The sequence below is a fragment of the Mastigoproctus giganteus genome, chromosome 1, assembly GCF_048544385.1.
Source record: "Mastigoproctus giganteus isolate SK-2022 chromosome 1, ASM4854438v1, whole genome shotgun sequence".
Classification (NCBI taxonomy): Eukaryota; Metazoa; Arthropoda; class Arachnida; order Uropygi; family Thelyphonidae; genus Mastigoproctus; species Mastigoproctus giganteus.
Genome location: NC_143575.1, coordinates 100,016,984 through 100,035,279, shown reverse-complemented (window position 1 = coordinate 100,035,279; position 18,296 = coordinate 100,016,984). Strand labels below are relative to the sequence as shown.

Here is an 18,296-nt window from a genome sequence, read left to right as displayed (position 1 = left end):
ATCAATTCTGCCATTTCTATTATTAAACTCAAATCCAGCTATAGGATTCTTCAATATGAAGCACTAGCCATCGAGTGGTATCGACACCATTCCAATCTTAAACTCTTAAACACTAAACTTCCCTTCAACCGATTTGGAACCTCTCGCGGTTGAGGTTACCGCATGTCAAAAAGTGCATCACGAGAGTATAAAAATTTTCTTAAATATCACGCGTGTTCTCTACCCACTCAATTGCCAACTGAAGACATTGTAATCCAATGAAAGTCCTCGTAATGACTATTGGCCCACTATATTATTTATTTAATTTCAACTATTTTTCCCTACTTTAATGACAACCAAGGATTAGATGTATACACACCTGCTTCCTTGTGCCTATTTTAATTTCCGAAATAACACTTTATTTTTGCCCCTCCCTTAGTCTTTTTAATTTAACTATTCAACCTAAATATTAACCAACCCTTTCTAATTAAACCATGCAGATTTATTCAAGGTGAGTACCGCTTTTTTAAGCCATTTGCTATTTTATTATTAGTCCACCTATACGGTATTTTAAGATATCTAAAGCTTTGCATTATCTCATTATTTGAAAAAATAAAGTAAAAAGCAAACTGCCACAAATGTATTTATAAGAGTAAAGAGACAATGTTTACTGGAAAGTTGCATTTGTAAAGACTTACCCGCTGACTTCTGAGTGTAACTCCACTTGCTTTAAAATCTGGAAATTTAATGCCTGCTGTTTCCAAACACTGCTGTAAAAAAAAAAAAAAAAAGTTGATTATATTTGTCCTATAATTTTAGAGAAGCTTAAACAAAACAAAACAAAAAAAAAAATAAAAAATAAAAAAACAGCAAAGGGAAACTGCATGGTAAATTATAAAATTACAGAAAATTTAAGCTTTTCCATTGTGCCTCGATAACAACAAAATTGCTTCAAAAAAAAAAAAAAAAAAAACCATCAGAATTATGAAAAAAAAAATCTTACATCTCCACACTCTTTTATACCTTAACCATCAAATAACACTATATAAGAAATTTTCGACAGGACATTATATTGTTTCTTTATGAATTTGGGTACACTGATTCTGAATATGACCTTAGTTTTTGCTTAGTACCTACCGAAAGTGGTCGGGGGGGGGGGGGGGGAACCCACGAACCACCGGTGAGGTGTTGGACGACCATGGCTCATCAATGCTCGAGGTGAGTGAAGGCTCTCCCGGATGCTACGTGGCAACAGAGGGCAACTGTGGTGCAACTCGCCAGTAATTGGAATGCTGGTGACGGGAGTAATGTGTCACAACACACAGTACACTGAAACCTGCTGAAAATGGGGCTGCGTGGCCACAGGCCACTCAAGAGTGCCCATGCTAACCACGGTTCACCGGAGACAGTGCCTATAATGGGCACATGAGCATCGAAACTCAGTGTCATGCTTTGGGCGATGTTCTGCTAGGATATCCATGCAATCATCATGTGCTGGGCACTCTGACGTCTACCACCTACCTAAACATCATTGCTGATCAGGTACATCCTTTCATGGAAATGGTCTTCCCCTCTGGCGGTGCGGTCTTTCAGCAGGATAGTACGCCATGCCACACTGCCCGGATTGTTCGAGACTGGTACGAGGAACATGAGGAAGACTTCCAGGTATTGCCTTGGCCTCCAAATTCCCTAGACAATCCTATCAAGCATCTGTGGTTTGTGTTGGAACAGCAACTCCAATCTGCGACGTCTCAACCATGGACCTTACAGAAGTTAAAGGATCTGCTAGTTACGTGTTGGTACTAGATACCACAAGACATAGAAACCTTGTAGTGTCTATGCCTCACCAGGTACGAGCTTTTTTGGCTGCACGTGGAGGAACAACATCATATTAGTTAGGTGGTCATAATGTTTTGGCACATTGGTGTATATGAGAGTGAATCTAGAAATAAAATGAACTGTTTTATATAATCATTATTTTGTCTTTCACTGTGAATGATTTGGGGGACGGAAAGAAATGGTATAAAACCCTCAAGAATAAAATGCCTTACCAATTTGGAATGACATAACAAATTAATAATATTCATAAATCTAATTGTGCATTGAGCAAATTTTGTATAGTAAACTTACAGTGCCTTCAGTTTTAGCATTCTTCTGAATAGGAAGCTTCTTTTTTGGGCCTTTTTTTTCCATACGCCTTGCTTCTGCACTGCTATCAGCTGCAGTAATTAATTTTTGAAGATCCTGTGTTTTTTTCTCCCTCTCTCTTTTTCTCATTTCAATCTTACGCAACTCATTTAATAAGTTCTGCTCTTCTTCAACCTGATTACATTAAAAAAATAATAATTAAAAAAATATATTATGTAACTTTTACACTAACTGACAAAAAAAGAAGCCAAACAAGTGTGAAATTAAAAGATGACACAAAAATTTGGATGCATGTACTTTTAATCATAACTCAATGGTAACAAAAATAAATTGTGAAACCTGAAAAAACCCCATTATTAAAATATCACAAACATAGCTACCTTTTTTTGCTCACTCCTTTTAAATGTTGAAAGAATTTGTCAACACTTTTTGAGAGGCATATCATCATCAAAAGAGATCACATCAAAGCCACCAATTGCCGAGGAGAAATAAAAACTTCAGTACTCCAGAAATAGTCGTCAAGTGGATTCAGATCAGCCAAGTGCAGAGGCCATTTTTTGGTGATGAAGAATTCTGGAAAAACACTACTGGTATGTAGTGCCTCTCTTGCAGAACAGTGCTGCATCTTGTTGGAATATCCAGTGTTTCATCTCCAAAGTGCTTCTGTTGCAATGAAAGAAGAATGTCTTTGAAGATTTGCTTAATTGACTTTTATCAATGAAAAACAGTGCAGTTATTCTACTTGAAAGCATTCTTGCCCAAACCATGACAAAAGTCAGTTTCTATAATCAAAATAATTCAGAATCACGATGTTTGGAAACAATATTAAGTTATTTTTGAGAATGAAAGACTAATTAATCAGAATGTATTCCATTGCATCACTGAATAAGTATTTTTAGGCTTATATGGCTTTAAGCCTAAAATTCCGCTATGCACTGCTGCTGCTCCAGCCAGGTGGGCAGGAGCAGCAGTGCATAGCACATGCTTCTTGATTAGACTGGGGTTCGAGCCCAGGACCACCAAATACAGAGAATGCGGAAAGGTCAGGGAATGACCACCGCATATCCCCGGAGCAATATGGCCTTAGTTGCTAATGCTCCTAAAAACCAAATAACAAACATATGGCTTTAAAAGGAATAGCCTTTTTGGCAATGTAGCAAATTGTTTTGTTACTGACATATTTTTTCCACTAGTTTCCTCTGTGATTAACAAGGAGCCTAGATTAACTGCTGTTTGATTTTGCAGCACATAGTACTGCTGTTAGAGTGACTTGATTTTGGATGAACTGAATTAAACCATAAATAAGGATAATAGTGGATTATCTCTTACAAGTGAAATTTATTTTTTCTGTACATACTTCAGGACAGCCACACAGAATCACAAGTAAATGTGGAAAATTCTCCATGATCATTTTAATTAAATTAACTTTTATTTTTTTAGACAAAATACTAATAGTAACCTAGGATGGACATCCTAAGTTACTAAGCTTTAGTACAGAAAACTAGTGTAGAAACTTAGTGCAGAAAACAGATAGACAACAAATATATGACACCCCCCCCCCCAGAGGAAAAAGCATCCAGACATGTCTCACATTGCCATAACTGCCACTCACTTCAACAGAATATCAGTCCTCCTTTGGCCACTATGATACCACACTCTTCTGGACAAGAAAAAAGTCCAAACAGGCTTTCTTCCTCCAACAAGCAACAGACTACACTAGGCATATCCTTTATTCCTCCTGCAGAACAGTGACCAGCAAGTCACAAATGTGGGACATACTGATATGGACATTGCCCAATGTTCCGCTTCAATCCATAGGTGTTCCACAGAGTTCAAATCAGGACTGCAACAGCCATTCCAACTTTTTAACATTAGCAGAGGCATACGATACAAGAAAGCAATTATACAGCTAAAAAAAAACCTTCCCTTTTGTACATTTACATCTGAGAACCATTCCCAAACTTGTCCAGAAGAGTATGGTTCACATCCATGAACAATTCTCAAATATGGATCTATATCAAAGAACTGCAACTTCACAGGGAGCATGGATTGTCCAAAATAAGGCTAGTGCCCACATTCATGGCTCTCTACACAACAACTAAAGGTACTAGGCCATACCTTAAGAAAGAGCCCCATACCACCTTATGTGAACTTCACATAAGAATGGAAGCAAACATTCTCCAGACATCTTCCATACCCATAATCTAATTGGATGGGATGTAAAGAGCCTAGATTAACCATTTAATCTATAGTCATAGAACCATTTTTCTTCTGCAATTTGGCAGAATAAACACCATATTATGGTGTTCATTCCAAAATGCAAGGCAAGACCACTGTATGTGGTTGATGATGTTTGGCTTATGCAATGACATTTTTTCGTGGAACCTTAGTTGTTCTTGTTATGGGAGTTTTTGGTGCAAGGGCTACTTAGGCCATATTGAACCTACCAAAGTATCTGAGGTTACATGTGATAACTGCTCTGGGAGCAATTAGAATAGATCATACATTTTAATTCGTTTCAGGTAGAAGAAAAATTTGGAGAATTTTGCATCATTATCTACGATGCCGCTAAGTGACAAAGGTTCTGGAAGGTTTGAGAGGGAGCTCAAAGTAGACTCGGGCACAGTTGAACAAGCTGCATTCAGTGAGTATGTGTTTTACTGATAGTGGTTGCAAGCAGTATATGCACTGCAGAGGATCATTTCCTGTGAGCAGAAATGGATGAGTGAGGTGAGTATGGCCTATTCGGGTTCTGGCTTAAAGTCTATAATTGTGGTTCAGGTTTCAGTTGAAATAGCTTGCTGTGTGTTTGCTTTTAACGCAAATGTGTCCATTGTTCCATACACATTTTCTGTATGTTGTATTTATAATTAGGATATGGGACGAAATAGTTTGTTCAGGCTATGCTGGTGGGATGAGTTGCAGCATCACAAGAGCACTCACTTCCTGGAATACCACTGTGACCTGGGATCGAAGATAAGACAAAAGTTTGTTTGATGCTCATGAAGACATATCAGAGCATATCTTATTAGTTTTAACAAAGGATTGTAAGGTGAGGTGCGTTTGAGAGCTAAGAGAGCACAGCACTCTTGGAATCTGTGTATACTATACTTTTATTGATTGACAGGAGTGAAATATTTTGCAGGGCAAGCTTAATGGCATGCTACAGTATAACTGCTGCATTCGGCTTGAAGTGGAATAAAAACAGTTGTATTAGGAAAGATAGCAGCTACACCCACTCTGTTGTCAAATTTTGAACCATCAGTGTAAAGTGGGAATAATTTTGTGTATGAACAAGATGTAGTTGTTGGACATTAATATCTGCTATAGCACCTTTTCTTCACTTTTCAAAGTAATCATCACAAGGAGTGAAGATCCAGATCTCTTAAATCTCTGATATTATGAAAGTAAACATTCCAGCATTCTGATAGGTTCTGTAATCTCATACTAGTAAGTTGGATTGTTCTGGGTGTTTGTTTCAACAGTGAGTTGTCCACTACAGACCAGTAACATCTTTCTTCTAATACTGAATGGAGGTTCATAGGCTTCAACATACAGACTCTGAATTGGGGATGTTCGGTATGCACCTAGGTCAATCTTAAGAGCATAACGTTGGATGGGGCAAGATGTGCTAAGGTTCTTCCTTAACAGAGTCATAAAAAGGTGCTCCATAGTCTAGATGAGATCCAATTAGGATCTAATAAGTGGAACAGGATATAAGGACCTATACCACTGATGTAATAGAAATGATCGGGAGTACATTCATTATATCAATGAAAGTAGTCTGTAGACGTTTGATGTGCTCGTGGAAGCTTAGCGTCTTATCAAAAATTAGCACTAGGAAACGAATACTGTTCACAATTGGTTTGGTTTTTGGGGGAACTGATGTACTTGTGTGAGTTTAAACTGTATGGTATCTCTGGAATGCTTCAGCCTATGTATATTTCAGCATATTTTTTTGTAGATGTTTCTCTTCTGAGTATGAGACTTTGTTCTCTACTTGACATTTCTGGAATTTTTCTTTCCCTGAACATGCTGCTATGATGTATGTAACACATTACTGTCCAGGATGTCTAGATTTATCAAAAAAAAAAAAAAAAAAAAAACCCAATGCTCCTAAGTTAAACCATGAAAAACAGCCCCAGATCATCATGCTGCCTCCAGAAAATTTCATTGTTGGGATGATAGAGTCTGGCAGGTGGTTTTCTCTGGTCATCCACCACACCCAGCCACAGTTGTCAGACTGGTAAACAATATACTATGGTTTGTCACTTCCAAAGCACAGCTTTACATTGGCATCAATCTGAAAAGTCTGGGATTCGAGGTCAACATTTCTCATTCCTTTTTCTGTTTATTTTATACACTTATGAGCCAAAAAATTATAGCCACCTACCTAATTGCTGAGCTGCCTTTTGCTATGATAACTGCTTGCACCCAGTATGGCAGACTTCACAAGACTGTGGAAGGTGTCCTTCTGTACAGCTGGTATTTTGGACCAGCTGGACAAAAGGACAATGCAGAGTTTGGCAAAGGAGTGAGCCACTGGTATGGAGTGGCAAATGATGCATTCCACCACTTCCCACAAGTATTCAATGGGACTGATGTAGAGGACAATCTGGGCCAGGGAAGAGCATATGTTTGGACACTGGACAATGCCTTGTTTAAAGAGTCCAGTGCCATCTGAATACACAGTTACCACGTAGGAAAAAACATGATCAGATTTTATTTGATTTTGGTTTTTATGGTGCAAAGGCAACTAAGGCCATGATATGCCAAGTCCACACACTATCAGAAACAATGACAAGGTAGGATCTGGTTGTAGGAGTGTATTCAATGGTGATGACAGGACCCACTGATGTCCATGAAAATATTTCATGAACCATGATATCACCACTGCCACTACTTTCATTTAAATGTACAGTCTGGTTGCAGCTGTTCACTGCTTGCAATGAAATATGCACTCATCCATCAGCATGATGGAGCTGGAGCCCTGATTCATAAGATCAGGCAACTCTTTTCCAGTCATGCCCAGGAATGGTGCTCCTGTGTCCACTGCAGGTGGCGGTGTCAATGAAGGCTGGTCAACATGGGCAGAATGCCTACTCTGCAGCTTATCTGTAAGAGTGTCTGCTGGATGGTGTGCTCAAAAAAAGTTTCTACACACATGCTAGGTGCAGTCTGCTGTGGTGGGATCATGGGCCATCTATTGTCTCAGACAGCACATGCTAACTGCTGTTCACCAAGTCTCAACAAGTGATGGTCTTCCCATCCTGGCCAGTTGTGTCTCTCTTTGGACCATTCCTAGCACACCTTCTCTATGGCAGCCCTTCAACAGCTGAAAATGTCTGCAGTTGCTGAGATTCTAGTCCTGCCTTCCTAGTGCCACAAATCATTCCCAGTTCAAACTCCATCAGATGCTTCCCTTACCACATTGTATGAGCTTCATACAGATGAAGTGACAGGTGCTACCCATGAAGTCTAATCATGCAGACAGGGGTAGCCACAATATTTTGGCACACTAGTGTGTGATATTTTGCAGTTTAGACCTCAGCTTACTCAGATGGTTCTGGTGATCCTGAACTGTACCTGGCAAAATTTGTAATTTAATTTTAGACACTTTGGGCAATACTATTTTTTCTTTTGCATTATTAATCAATTTAATTTCTTTGCCATTTCCATTTTTACTTATCAGGATTCCCATAGCATTTGCCATATAGTTCTTCACTGAAGTTTGTTACTTTTTGCACTATAGTTTATTTTATAGCTAGTAATTCACTGGTTTTATTCTTTATCATTTGATTCTAAATTATTTTCTGTTTTTGCATATCTTTTGGTTTTCTAAATTAACTTTTATCAAAGTCATTGCACTTTACTCCTCTTACTATATATCTTTACAGTTTTATTTCTTTGGCACTGTTTTTTTAAGTATATATTACAGTGAAATTAGCATCTGCAGCTTGGTGCATGCTATTTTGTCATGGTTTTCATATATTTTTCATTCAGTCCTTGTACATCTCGTATACTACTCTTTCATTCATGTACTTCTTATAGTGTACAGGTATATATATTAGATACTGTCACATCTGGTGCCTCCGTAGCCAGGTGGGAAGGAGCAGCAGTGCGTAGCACATGCTTCTTGATTAGACTGGGGTTCGAGTCCGTCACCACCAAATACGGAGAATGTGGAAAGGTCAGGGAATGACCACCACATATCCCGGAGCAATATGGCCTTAGTTGCTAATGCTCCTAAAAACCAAATAACAAAACATTAGTCACATCCATTTTTTTTTGGAAACACTGTGAATTGCCTCATGACTACTAAACACGACCAGTTGCAAGACAGTTATATGGCAACTAAAAGGTGACTTCACAGTTTCTCTATGTAAAATTTCACCTTGTAAACCACTCCGGTAACATTATCTCTGTAGTTAGAAAAGCAGAAAAGGTTTCAACCATTAATCCTTGAGTCAACAATGTTGGCACAAAGATTCTTTCTACAAGTCACCTGTCAAGTCCTATGTAAACTGGCAAAGGGTTAAAAACTAATCTCCAAGTTGTGTCATATGATTTTTCTATATCAAAGAAGACTGACAACAAGTGCTCTCATTCTTGGAAAGCATCTCAGACAGATATTTCTAGTCTAATTAAATAGTCCAAACTGACATATTTCTTTGGAAGCCATTATCAGGAGAGGAGGTCATCTGCTTCTAAATACCATTCAAGATGATCACTGATTATTCTCTCGAGAATTCTGTATGAACTGCTAGTCAGATTTATAAGACAACAGTTAATTGGAACTTACAGAATCATTTTCTTGGCTTAGCAAGTCAAAGCACAATTTCCTTGCACCAGGCAACCAGAAACTGCTCTTCGAGATTCTATTATATAGAAAGAGGAGGTGATATGCAGATTTTGGTGAAATATGTTTAATTATTTCATAATGGATGTCATCTGCTCCAACAGCACTTAAAACTGGTAAGAGTGAGGATGCTTTAACTCATGAATGGTAAACATACACTGCATGGGGAAAAACCTCTGATGAGAAATTAAGTGTTTTTTTTTTTTTAATGTGAAACATCCTTGGGGGCATCAACCGAGTAAATCTGAATGGTCTCGAAAAATGCGTCATGGAAGTGACGTTATCCACAGCTCCACCAGAAGTGCTTTTCACACTCGCACCACTAATCTATGCCAAGCACTCACACGTAGTGTGATTAGACTGCATGACACATTTTACATGACCAGTACGATATCCTTAGCAAAATCCAAGTCAACTGGCTAATTACCCATTTGATTGTAGCCATTTGTTGAACAGTATAATTGCAACAATACAAGTATTTCTCATATGACTGCAACAATACAAATATTTGTTAACAATTTCTTTTTTCGTCTCGCTTTTTCATTACATTCCATTGTTATCAAAAATCCATTGTACCTGGCCTTCCAGCTGAAATTATTTGTGAATGATCAATAAAATATTTACAATACAAAAGCTTGTTTATTTCATAATCAATATTTACAGGGTGATTCACTACCAGTGCGACAAACTTGCAGGAGGTGTAGGGGGCACAAAGACGAATCGGAATCACATAGCATTGCAGGGTCCAAAATGCCTTCGTCATGTGGTAGAGGATGTTGAACGGGAGGTCGTGTGAACAGCGATCCCGCTGGAAGTCAGCATTTGCAAACCGGTTCCCGAGGCAATAGGATGGACGAGTATTCAAACGTTGAACTGGCCGACATGCACCTCGTGTATGGAGCTGCGGCCTGTAACGGGCGCGCCACTCTGCGCTTGTACCAGGAACGTTTCCCACACAGACGTGCTCCTCATCATACGATTTTCACGCGTGTGCACAGAAGGTCACGCGAGACTGGTTGTTTCACGAGAGGTACCATGAATCGAGAGCAAATGACGAGGACACCAGACAATGAGGAGAATGTCCTACGTCTTGCAGAAGGCAATCCGAGTACGAGTACTCGAGCGAAAGGCCAACGAATGGGTATTTCATCCACTGTATGGAAATACAGTGGATTGGGAAATACTGTCAACAAACCAAATGAGTTCATACCATCTGCAACGCATCCAAATCATTGGAGCCTGCGGATTATCCACTCTGGAGGACTTTTGCTACTTGTTTTCTTCAACAGAGTGTGGTAGACAGTGCATTTGCTGCGTCTGTACTGTTCACGGATGAGGCAAGTTTCACAAGAGAGGGAACCTTCAATCAACATAATGCCCATTTGTGGGCTTTGGAGAACCCCCATGATACATGAACACGTGCAACCCAACACCGTTTCTCTGTCAATGTTTGGGCCGGCATTGTTGGAGACCACCTCATTGGACCGTACCTTCTACCCCCTCGTCTGGACGGCAGGGCATACTTGGTCTTTCTACAGCAAGTCCTGCCCGAACTTATTGAAGAAGCACATGTTCCTCAGTCGTTGTGCCGCTCAACGTGGTTCCAGCATGATGGGGCTCAACCACATTACACCAATGACGTCCGCCAACACCTAAACGTTACATTTGGTCAGCACTGAATAGGTCGTGGTGGTCCGGTTCATTGGCCTGCTAGATCACCGGATCTATCATGCCTGGACTTCTTCTGCTGGGGTCAAATGAAGACATTGGTGTACGAGACCACCGTTGATTCAGTTGAAGACCTCGTCGCTCGCATCTCTGTAGCTGCCAGGGAGATTTGAAACACCCAGGAATCTTCCAGAACGTTAGGGATTCCATGCGGTGGCGCTGTGAAGTCTGTGTGACTGTTTCTGGCTGAACTTTCCAACACCTTCTGTAGCACGGCTTTTTGCCAATGTAAAACTTGTCATTAAAATGATTTATGTTACACTAATGAGTTGCTGTTTCTGTTCTTTTTCTTTGCTTCTTTGTTCACACGGCCTCCCGCATGACGAAGGCATTTCGGACCCTACAATGCCATGCGATTCCGATTCGTCTTTGTGCCCCCTACACCTCCTGCAAGTTTGTCGCACTGGTAGTGAATCACCCTGTATAAATCAAAATACCCAAAAGAAATGTGAAGGATGTTTCACATAAAACCACCTACTACACGTGCTCGGCACAGTTTTTTTTTTTCTGTTTCAAAACAAGGAACTCTAGAGAGCAAGATGTTTTGTAGAAATGTTAGAAAATGTTTCCCTAAGAGCACTGCTACTGCAGTTGATTCTGCAACAGCAGATCTATCATATTCCAGAAATGGAGAAAAGTGTAATGTGTTTTAACTCAGCCTGCTTTCGGCTGGTCAACTGGATAATAGGGGAAGAAAAACAAATCTATGATTCCTTCTGGCTCTGATGTCAAACGCAATGCACTTAAGCATGCATATATTTAAAGAGTATGAGGTTCACTAGGGTGGAATGTGGTTGGAATATCCCTCAAGCTAGCTATGTTTTGGGCCTTTTTTGCTGCCATGCATTCTACAACTCCACCAAGGTTTCGAAAACTATGGAAATCAATTTACTATTTTTGGAATTACAACTATAGTTGTACAGACTATTTTTTGTGACATATATCACTATACCACTGATAGGCACCTGACTGAATGCAGTAATGTCAAACTCTTCCAGATGTTGGAAGCCATTTCCAGTTAGCCCGATCAATTTCCGACCATGATAAATTAAAAGGGAGACACAATCTCCCTTTTAATTTATTACCCTACAGGGTAGTTTACTACCCTATAGGGTGCCTCCATAGCCAGGTGGGAAGGAGCAGCAGTGCGTAGCACACGCTTCTTGATTAGACCAGGGTTCGAGCCCATCACCACCAAATACGGAGGATGCGGAAAGGTCAGGGAATGACCACCGCATATTCCTGGAGCAATATGGCCTTAGGTGCTAATGCTCCTAAAAACCAAATAACAACAACAAGGCGCCTCCGTAGCCAGGTGGGCAGGAGCAGCAGTGCGTAGCACACGCTTCTTGATTAGACCGGGGTTCGAGCCCGTGACCACCAAATACGGAGGATGCGGAAAGGTCAGAGAATGACCACCGCATATCCCCGAGCAATATGGCCTTAGTTGCTAATGCTCCTAAAAAAAAAAAACAAATAACAATAACAACAACAACTACCCTATAGGAGATGGTGTCTCCCTTTACACTACTCTGCCTCCCAAGTAAGTGAAGGGAAAAGAGAGTGGAGAAGAGAGAAAAGCACAGTAGCAGAAAATATATGGGTAGGCACGTGAAAAAAAGGTGTTAGTTCCACATTTAAAAGGGAAAGGTCATTGTCAGTAAGCCATGTACATATGACATGGCCCTCTCCCATTAATGTCAGCACTACCCTACTTGGCGTTAAGGCAACTGCATAATAAGATCGTTAGGGTCTGTCTATACCAAGCAGACAATAGATGGGGAACACTGTTAGTAAAACTCAGCTGCAAGTCTAACTACATATTCTTACCATGTGTTCACCGCATCCAAAACTTTCATTACTTCATACAGCATGTCCCTCCCCCACTTTTTCTTACTACTGAATACACCATGAATTGTCAACTAATAGAGCAAACTTATCTGCAAAAAGATCCAAACCTCCTAAATACTTCCTAGTTCATTTCACAAATATACGTGGTCTCAGTTCTAATCTCAATGATGTCCATTTCCACTTACAGTCTACCAAACCCCATGTCCTTTTTCTGACAGAATCTCAGTTATCGGTTGATTCAACCACTGATCATCTCAGTTGCCCAAATTATTCACTGTATGATTCCTTTCGCCTCAAAGGTGGTAAAAAAAAGGTAAAGCGCAGCCATTATCAACCCACTGCAGGATGGAAGCCTCCTCAATAATTCATGCTGAGGGGAAATGGACCATAATCTGCCACGCTGGTCCAGAGTGGGTTGGCAGATCGACCGTATTCAGCGGTCAGGGGCTTGAACCCCGGTCTACTCAAAGAGCGTGTGCTACTGCACTCCCGCTCCTGACCACTAGGCTACGGAAGCCTGTCAAAGGTGGTACTTGTGCATATGTTCGTTCCGATATTCCCTGTCAGAGACTTGGTAATTTGGAATCCTCTTTTCAATCTTCTCTGGCTTAAAATCTCTCTACCTAATTCGGTTGTCTCTATCGTACTCCCAACTCCACTAATCACTTAGAACTCTTTGACTTCCTCTCTCTTTGCAATTTGACTTTCTCCAGTCCAACTTTCCTCACAGTGAGGTAATTTTCCTTGGTGATTTTAATGTTCACAACTCCAGCTGGTTGTGATGCTGAGGCTTTTGCAATTACTAATGACCTTGCACAGGTTGTTCATTTACCAACCAGAATACTGCACAATCCTAACCATACAGCCAATACCTTTGATCTTTTTTCTCACAAACAACCCTTTTAAGTACATGGTCGAAGTGAGTGGTCCATTAGGCACCTCAGAACACAACTTGTTGATTGTCTCTTCTCGAATGGAGCCTTTATCTCATGGCTATTCCCAACCTCATGTTGTTTGGCATTACACAAATGTAAAATGGATGACCTGCAAGATTTCTTTTCTTTGGTCAGATTACCGTTTCAAAACTCCTGATGAAAATGTTTCAAAACATTTTCTCAGATTGTGTCAGTGAAATTATTCTTACAGGAATGGAATACTTTATTCCACACTCCACCTTAAAATCTTATCCTTTATCTAAACCAGCGTTTCCCAATCTTTTTTAGTCACTGAAACACTTTTCATCTCACAACCTATTCACGGAACACTTACGAAACAGGTTTTGCAGAAGCCAAAGAACTGTTTGCTAATATTTTATTACTTATGATGCACTGTGCATCAGGAGCATCTTTATTTCCAACACATGTAAAGCTGAAATTCAAATAACTGTCATTATACTTTCGTTTTCGTCTTTTATTAGTTGGTTCCTGTTTTTTCACTTCGGATTTTTAGAGAACAAAAGGCTGCAATTGTTCATGCTCACTTTGAAGTGTAACAATATTGTGTTGGTTTTCATCGACCACAGTTGTACTACTAGAAGTACTTTGCTTCTCGTTTTAAAGTTCCTTTTTTCAACCACAAATCTATGGTCACATATTTTAATAATAATATTCCGAAATATTAATAATTATCAAAAAAAAATTTATACAAGTGAGTTTGGTTATGATATTGGTTCACTTCCTCCTCTCTTTAAACCCACACACTCCAGGCTATATCGAATACAAATGGCATATTAGATCACCACATTGCTACTTTTTTGTAGGTGTCAATACCTCTACGGATACTTCTCTATGCAAAGCCTGCCAAAATAAAGTGTACCACAGTCTATTTGATTATTAGTCTATGCCAGTACATTAATAACCAAAAAACAATTTATGTTAAATATTACAATGATACAAAAGTGGTGTACACTACAAACATGCAAAATTTATTTATTTTATTTTTTTAATTATTAATTACGATTTTTCGCGGAACACTTGTTCACATCTCACAGAACACAGTTTCAGAAACGCTGATCTAAACCTTGATTTTCCAATAAATGTGCTATGGCTGTTCAAGAAAAGAACAGCCTTAGCACATTTATTGGAAATCGTAATTGGCTTTTTCCAATTCTTCAGTTTCATTTTCTGCTAGAGCTTGCAACAATTGTAAAGCAGTTATTAATCAGTCCAAACGATTTTGAACAGGCTAAGGGTAGAAAACTTGCTTCTTGCAAATATTGGTAGCCGAGCATTCTGGTCTCTTGCCAAAGCTATTGCCGCAGTTTTTGCCCAACTCTGCTCCCACCTCCATCAAAAGCAGATGGTTCTATTGTCATTTCAGCCAAGGATAAAGCTGACATGCTAGCATTAAATTTTTCTTCCACCTTGTGTATTAAGGATATTGGTAAAACACCTCCCACCATTCCCAGAACGCTCTATTCAATGCCTCTTGTGGCTTCCTTCACAAGGATGTCAGAAGGATTTTGAGGAACCTTGATGCTAAGAAAGCTCCAGGTTCAGATGGTATTTCTCCACTTGTTCTCAAAACCTATGCTCCTGAACTCACTCCTGTTCTTTGCCACCTTTTTTCACTTTCATATTCCAAAGGTATTTTTCTTTCTGCTTGGAAATCGGCTCATATCCAGCCAGTTCCAAAAAAGGGTGACAAATCCCTCCCATCCAATTATCGTTCCATTGCAATTATTTCTACTCTTTCTAAAAGGTTCCTAAACAAAGGTTGGCAGGGTTGTTAATGATAGTAAAGACAGTAAGCTACTCCAACTGGATCTAGATAAGTTGGAAAAATGGGCCGAGAAGTGGCAACTGAAGTTCAACATTGACAAATGCAAAGTACTGCATATCAGTAGCAATAACCAAAGAGAAACATACCAACTGTGTAGTACTACACTCAGGGAAGTGGAAAGTGAAAAAGACCTGGGGGTAATTGTGCAGTCAAATATGAGGTTTGCTCAGCAGTTGGGCTACCAGGGCAAGTCACAGAGTCTTGTCAATGATATATAGGAATTTTGCTAGCAGGGACAGGGAGGTGATTATCCCATTATACAAGACAATGGTCAGGCCACACCGAGAGTACTGTGTACAGGTCTGGAGGCCTCATTTTGGGAAGGATATACAGTTACTAGAATGAGTACAAAGAAGGGCAACAAGATTGGTGAGGGGAACAAAGGGGTGCTCTTACCAAGAAAGGCAAATTGCAAATTGCAATGCCTGGAGAGTAGGCACCTGCGAGGTGATCTGATTGTGGTGTATAAGGCTTGAATGGGTTGAGCAAACTGAATGCTGATGGGATTCTTCCTCTTGCTCAGACTAAGAACCTGAGAGAGCACAGTTTCAAATTGAGGAAAGATAGTTGTAGAATAGATGGGCGGAAATTTGCCTTTAGCCAGCAGGTAGTTGATTGGTGGAACAGGCTTCCATCTTTTGTTGTGGAAGCTAATAGCCTAAATAAATTTAAGACTGAGCTGGACTTTGCTTTCTTGCATCGTATGCCTCTATTAATGCTAATGCTAAAGTAATGGAGAAATCAATTAACTGCAAAAAAAACTATCTAGAAACCTGCCTGATCAACGATCGCCAGCATGGATTCCATCAATGTCGATCCACTAGTGATATTCTGGCTTATGTTACCCATTTGTGGACAAATTCAACAGAAAAGTTTGGTGAAGCACAAACAGTTGCTCTTGACATGTCAAAGGCTTTCGATCATGTTTGGCATAATGGTCTTCTAAACAAGTTTCCATTTTATGGTTTGCCAACTGTTTTTTGTAATTGGTTATACAGCTTTCTCTCTGACTGCTCACTGAGTATGATGGTAAATGACTCTATCTTTAACTTCTCCACCAATGCTGGTGTCGCCCAAGATTCAGTTCTTTCCCCCACTCTTTTCCTCTTGTATATTAATGACCTTCCATTGACCGGAAATCCTATCCCTAGTTTTGCTGTTGATAGCACTTTGCATTCCACTTTCTAGTTTGAAAAACCTCGCTGTGCTCAATCAGCTTCAACTTCTTGAATATCTGCTACCAATTCCTTAAATGCCAATCTCCAGGTAATTCTCCCGTGGGGCAAAGATAACTTAGTTGATTTCTAAAACTCAGTCCTGTTTTATATCTCGCAAAAAGGATTTTTCTGCTCCTATGCTTACCTTTGGTGACACTCCGATTTCTAGGCAAAATGATATATCTCTTTTGGGGATTACCCTGACTTCTAATCTCTCTTGGCACAAGCACATTACAAATATTGCTTCCTCTGCATTTAAAAAACTTTGTTTTCTCTTTCGCTCTTGGCGTTACTTTTCTTTCAAACAGTTGTACACTCTGTACAAATCGCAAATCTGCCCTACCATGGAATTTTGTTCCCATATCTGGGGTAGTGCCCCCAAAAACTCTCTCAGGCTTCTAGATTCCATTCAGAAGAGGACAATTAGGTTAATTAATGATTCATCTCTAACAGTCTTTTCACTCTGTCTCATAGACATTGTTTCTGCTGCATGTCTTTTCTACAGATACTTCCACGGGCATTGTTCCTCTGAATTGGCTTCTATAATTCCTGCTCTCTCTTTCAAAACAGTCCGAACATGTGCCGCCATTTGCCAAGATCCATTTACTGTCCAACTTCAAACTCACAGAACCAATTTTTCATTTTCCTCGTTTATTCATTCAACTGTTATTTTCTGGAACAACCTTCCTTCATACATATTTCCCAGAAACTACAGTCTACAGAAGTTCAAGTCTAATGTCAACAAATATCTTCTTTCATCTTCTCAATCTCCAGCCCATGCACGGTACTGAGTACTATAGGTTCTAATACCTCTCTTGTTTGGAATTTTCATAAAAAAAAAAACTGTCTCCGTGTTAGCTGTGAAAGCCAAAGGCTGAAATGGGGTCTGGTTGTCCACAATAATAGTAACACCTCCATAACCAGATCAATATCCAGTAGTTCTATCTTTATGGATGACAGGGACTTTATGCAAGCAAGCAAGGGTCTTTATTTTCCTTCAGGTATATCTTCTGCAAGCAAAAAAGAAAAAAAAAAAAAAAAAGTGCAGGAGGGCATTGATGTTATATCATTATTTCACCAGAATTTATGACAGTTCCACTGTATGAATTTAGCCATTATTAGGACTGAAGAATCTACCAGTTAGCTTCTGAAGTGATGAGAGCTTATTTTTCTGTCTTATATTTACCTTTTTTTTGGGAGGTAAGGTGTTCATTTTTTCCTTTGCAAGAAGTTCAAGACTGTCTTCTAATATATCTACATCTCAACATCCATTTTTCTTGTACTAAAGTTGGCTCTTGGTGTTTCTCTGTTGTCTCTACCAGTGGGTTTTGGTAGAGGTGGAGCAAAGCGGGGATATGGAGTGGCAGCTGACTGAATTTTCTATGCAGGTGTTTTGAGAACTCAATAAATAATGTGTATGGAAGGTGAATGACTCTTTAGGTGGGATAGTCATTTCAGTTTGTGTCCCAGTGAAACACTTCCCTGCAAGTTTTTTGGTGTATATGCTTATTACTATTCATTGTTTTACTGTTTTTAATGCTGCAAATACTGATTAATGGTGGTAAAAAAAAAAAGAAGTCTCAAACTTTATTGAAATGCATACCTGCTCTGTGGTTCTGTTATACAATTTTTTTAGTTGTTCTTTCCTTCTCCTTTCATGGTCAGCATCAAAAACTCTAACCTTTGGTTCTTGCCCAGCTGTTGCACGTACCTAACAAATTTTTAAAACATTA

General features: G+C 39.5%; 1 protein-coding gene across 3 annotated transcripts in view; it reads right to left on the bottom strand.

Annotated features, from left to right (window-relative positions):
* The window catches only part of DMAP1 (DNA methyltransferase 1 associated protein 1), a 120,884-nt gene that overhangs the window by 54,108 nt on the left and 48,480 nt on the right, over positions 1 to 18,296 (bottom strand). For all 3 annotated transcript variants that reach the window (XR_016547390.1, XM_090381384.1, XM_090381391.1), the window contains exons 7-9: positions 18,167 to 18,274; positions 2,110 to 2,301; positions 678 to 749 (exon numbers count right to left, since the gene is read on the bottom strand). Coding sequence is in view for 2 of the 3 variants with exons in the window: in XM_090381384.1 (XP_090237510.1) it covers positions 678 to 749; positions 2,110 to 2,301; positions 18,167 to 18,274 (372 nt within the window). In the remaining variant the exon portion in view is untranslated. The remainder of the gene's footprint in view (positions 1 to 677; positions 750 to 2,109; positions 2,302 to 18,166; positions 18,275 to 18,296) is intronic.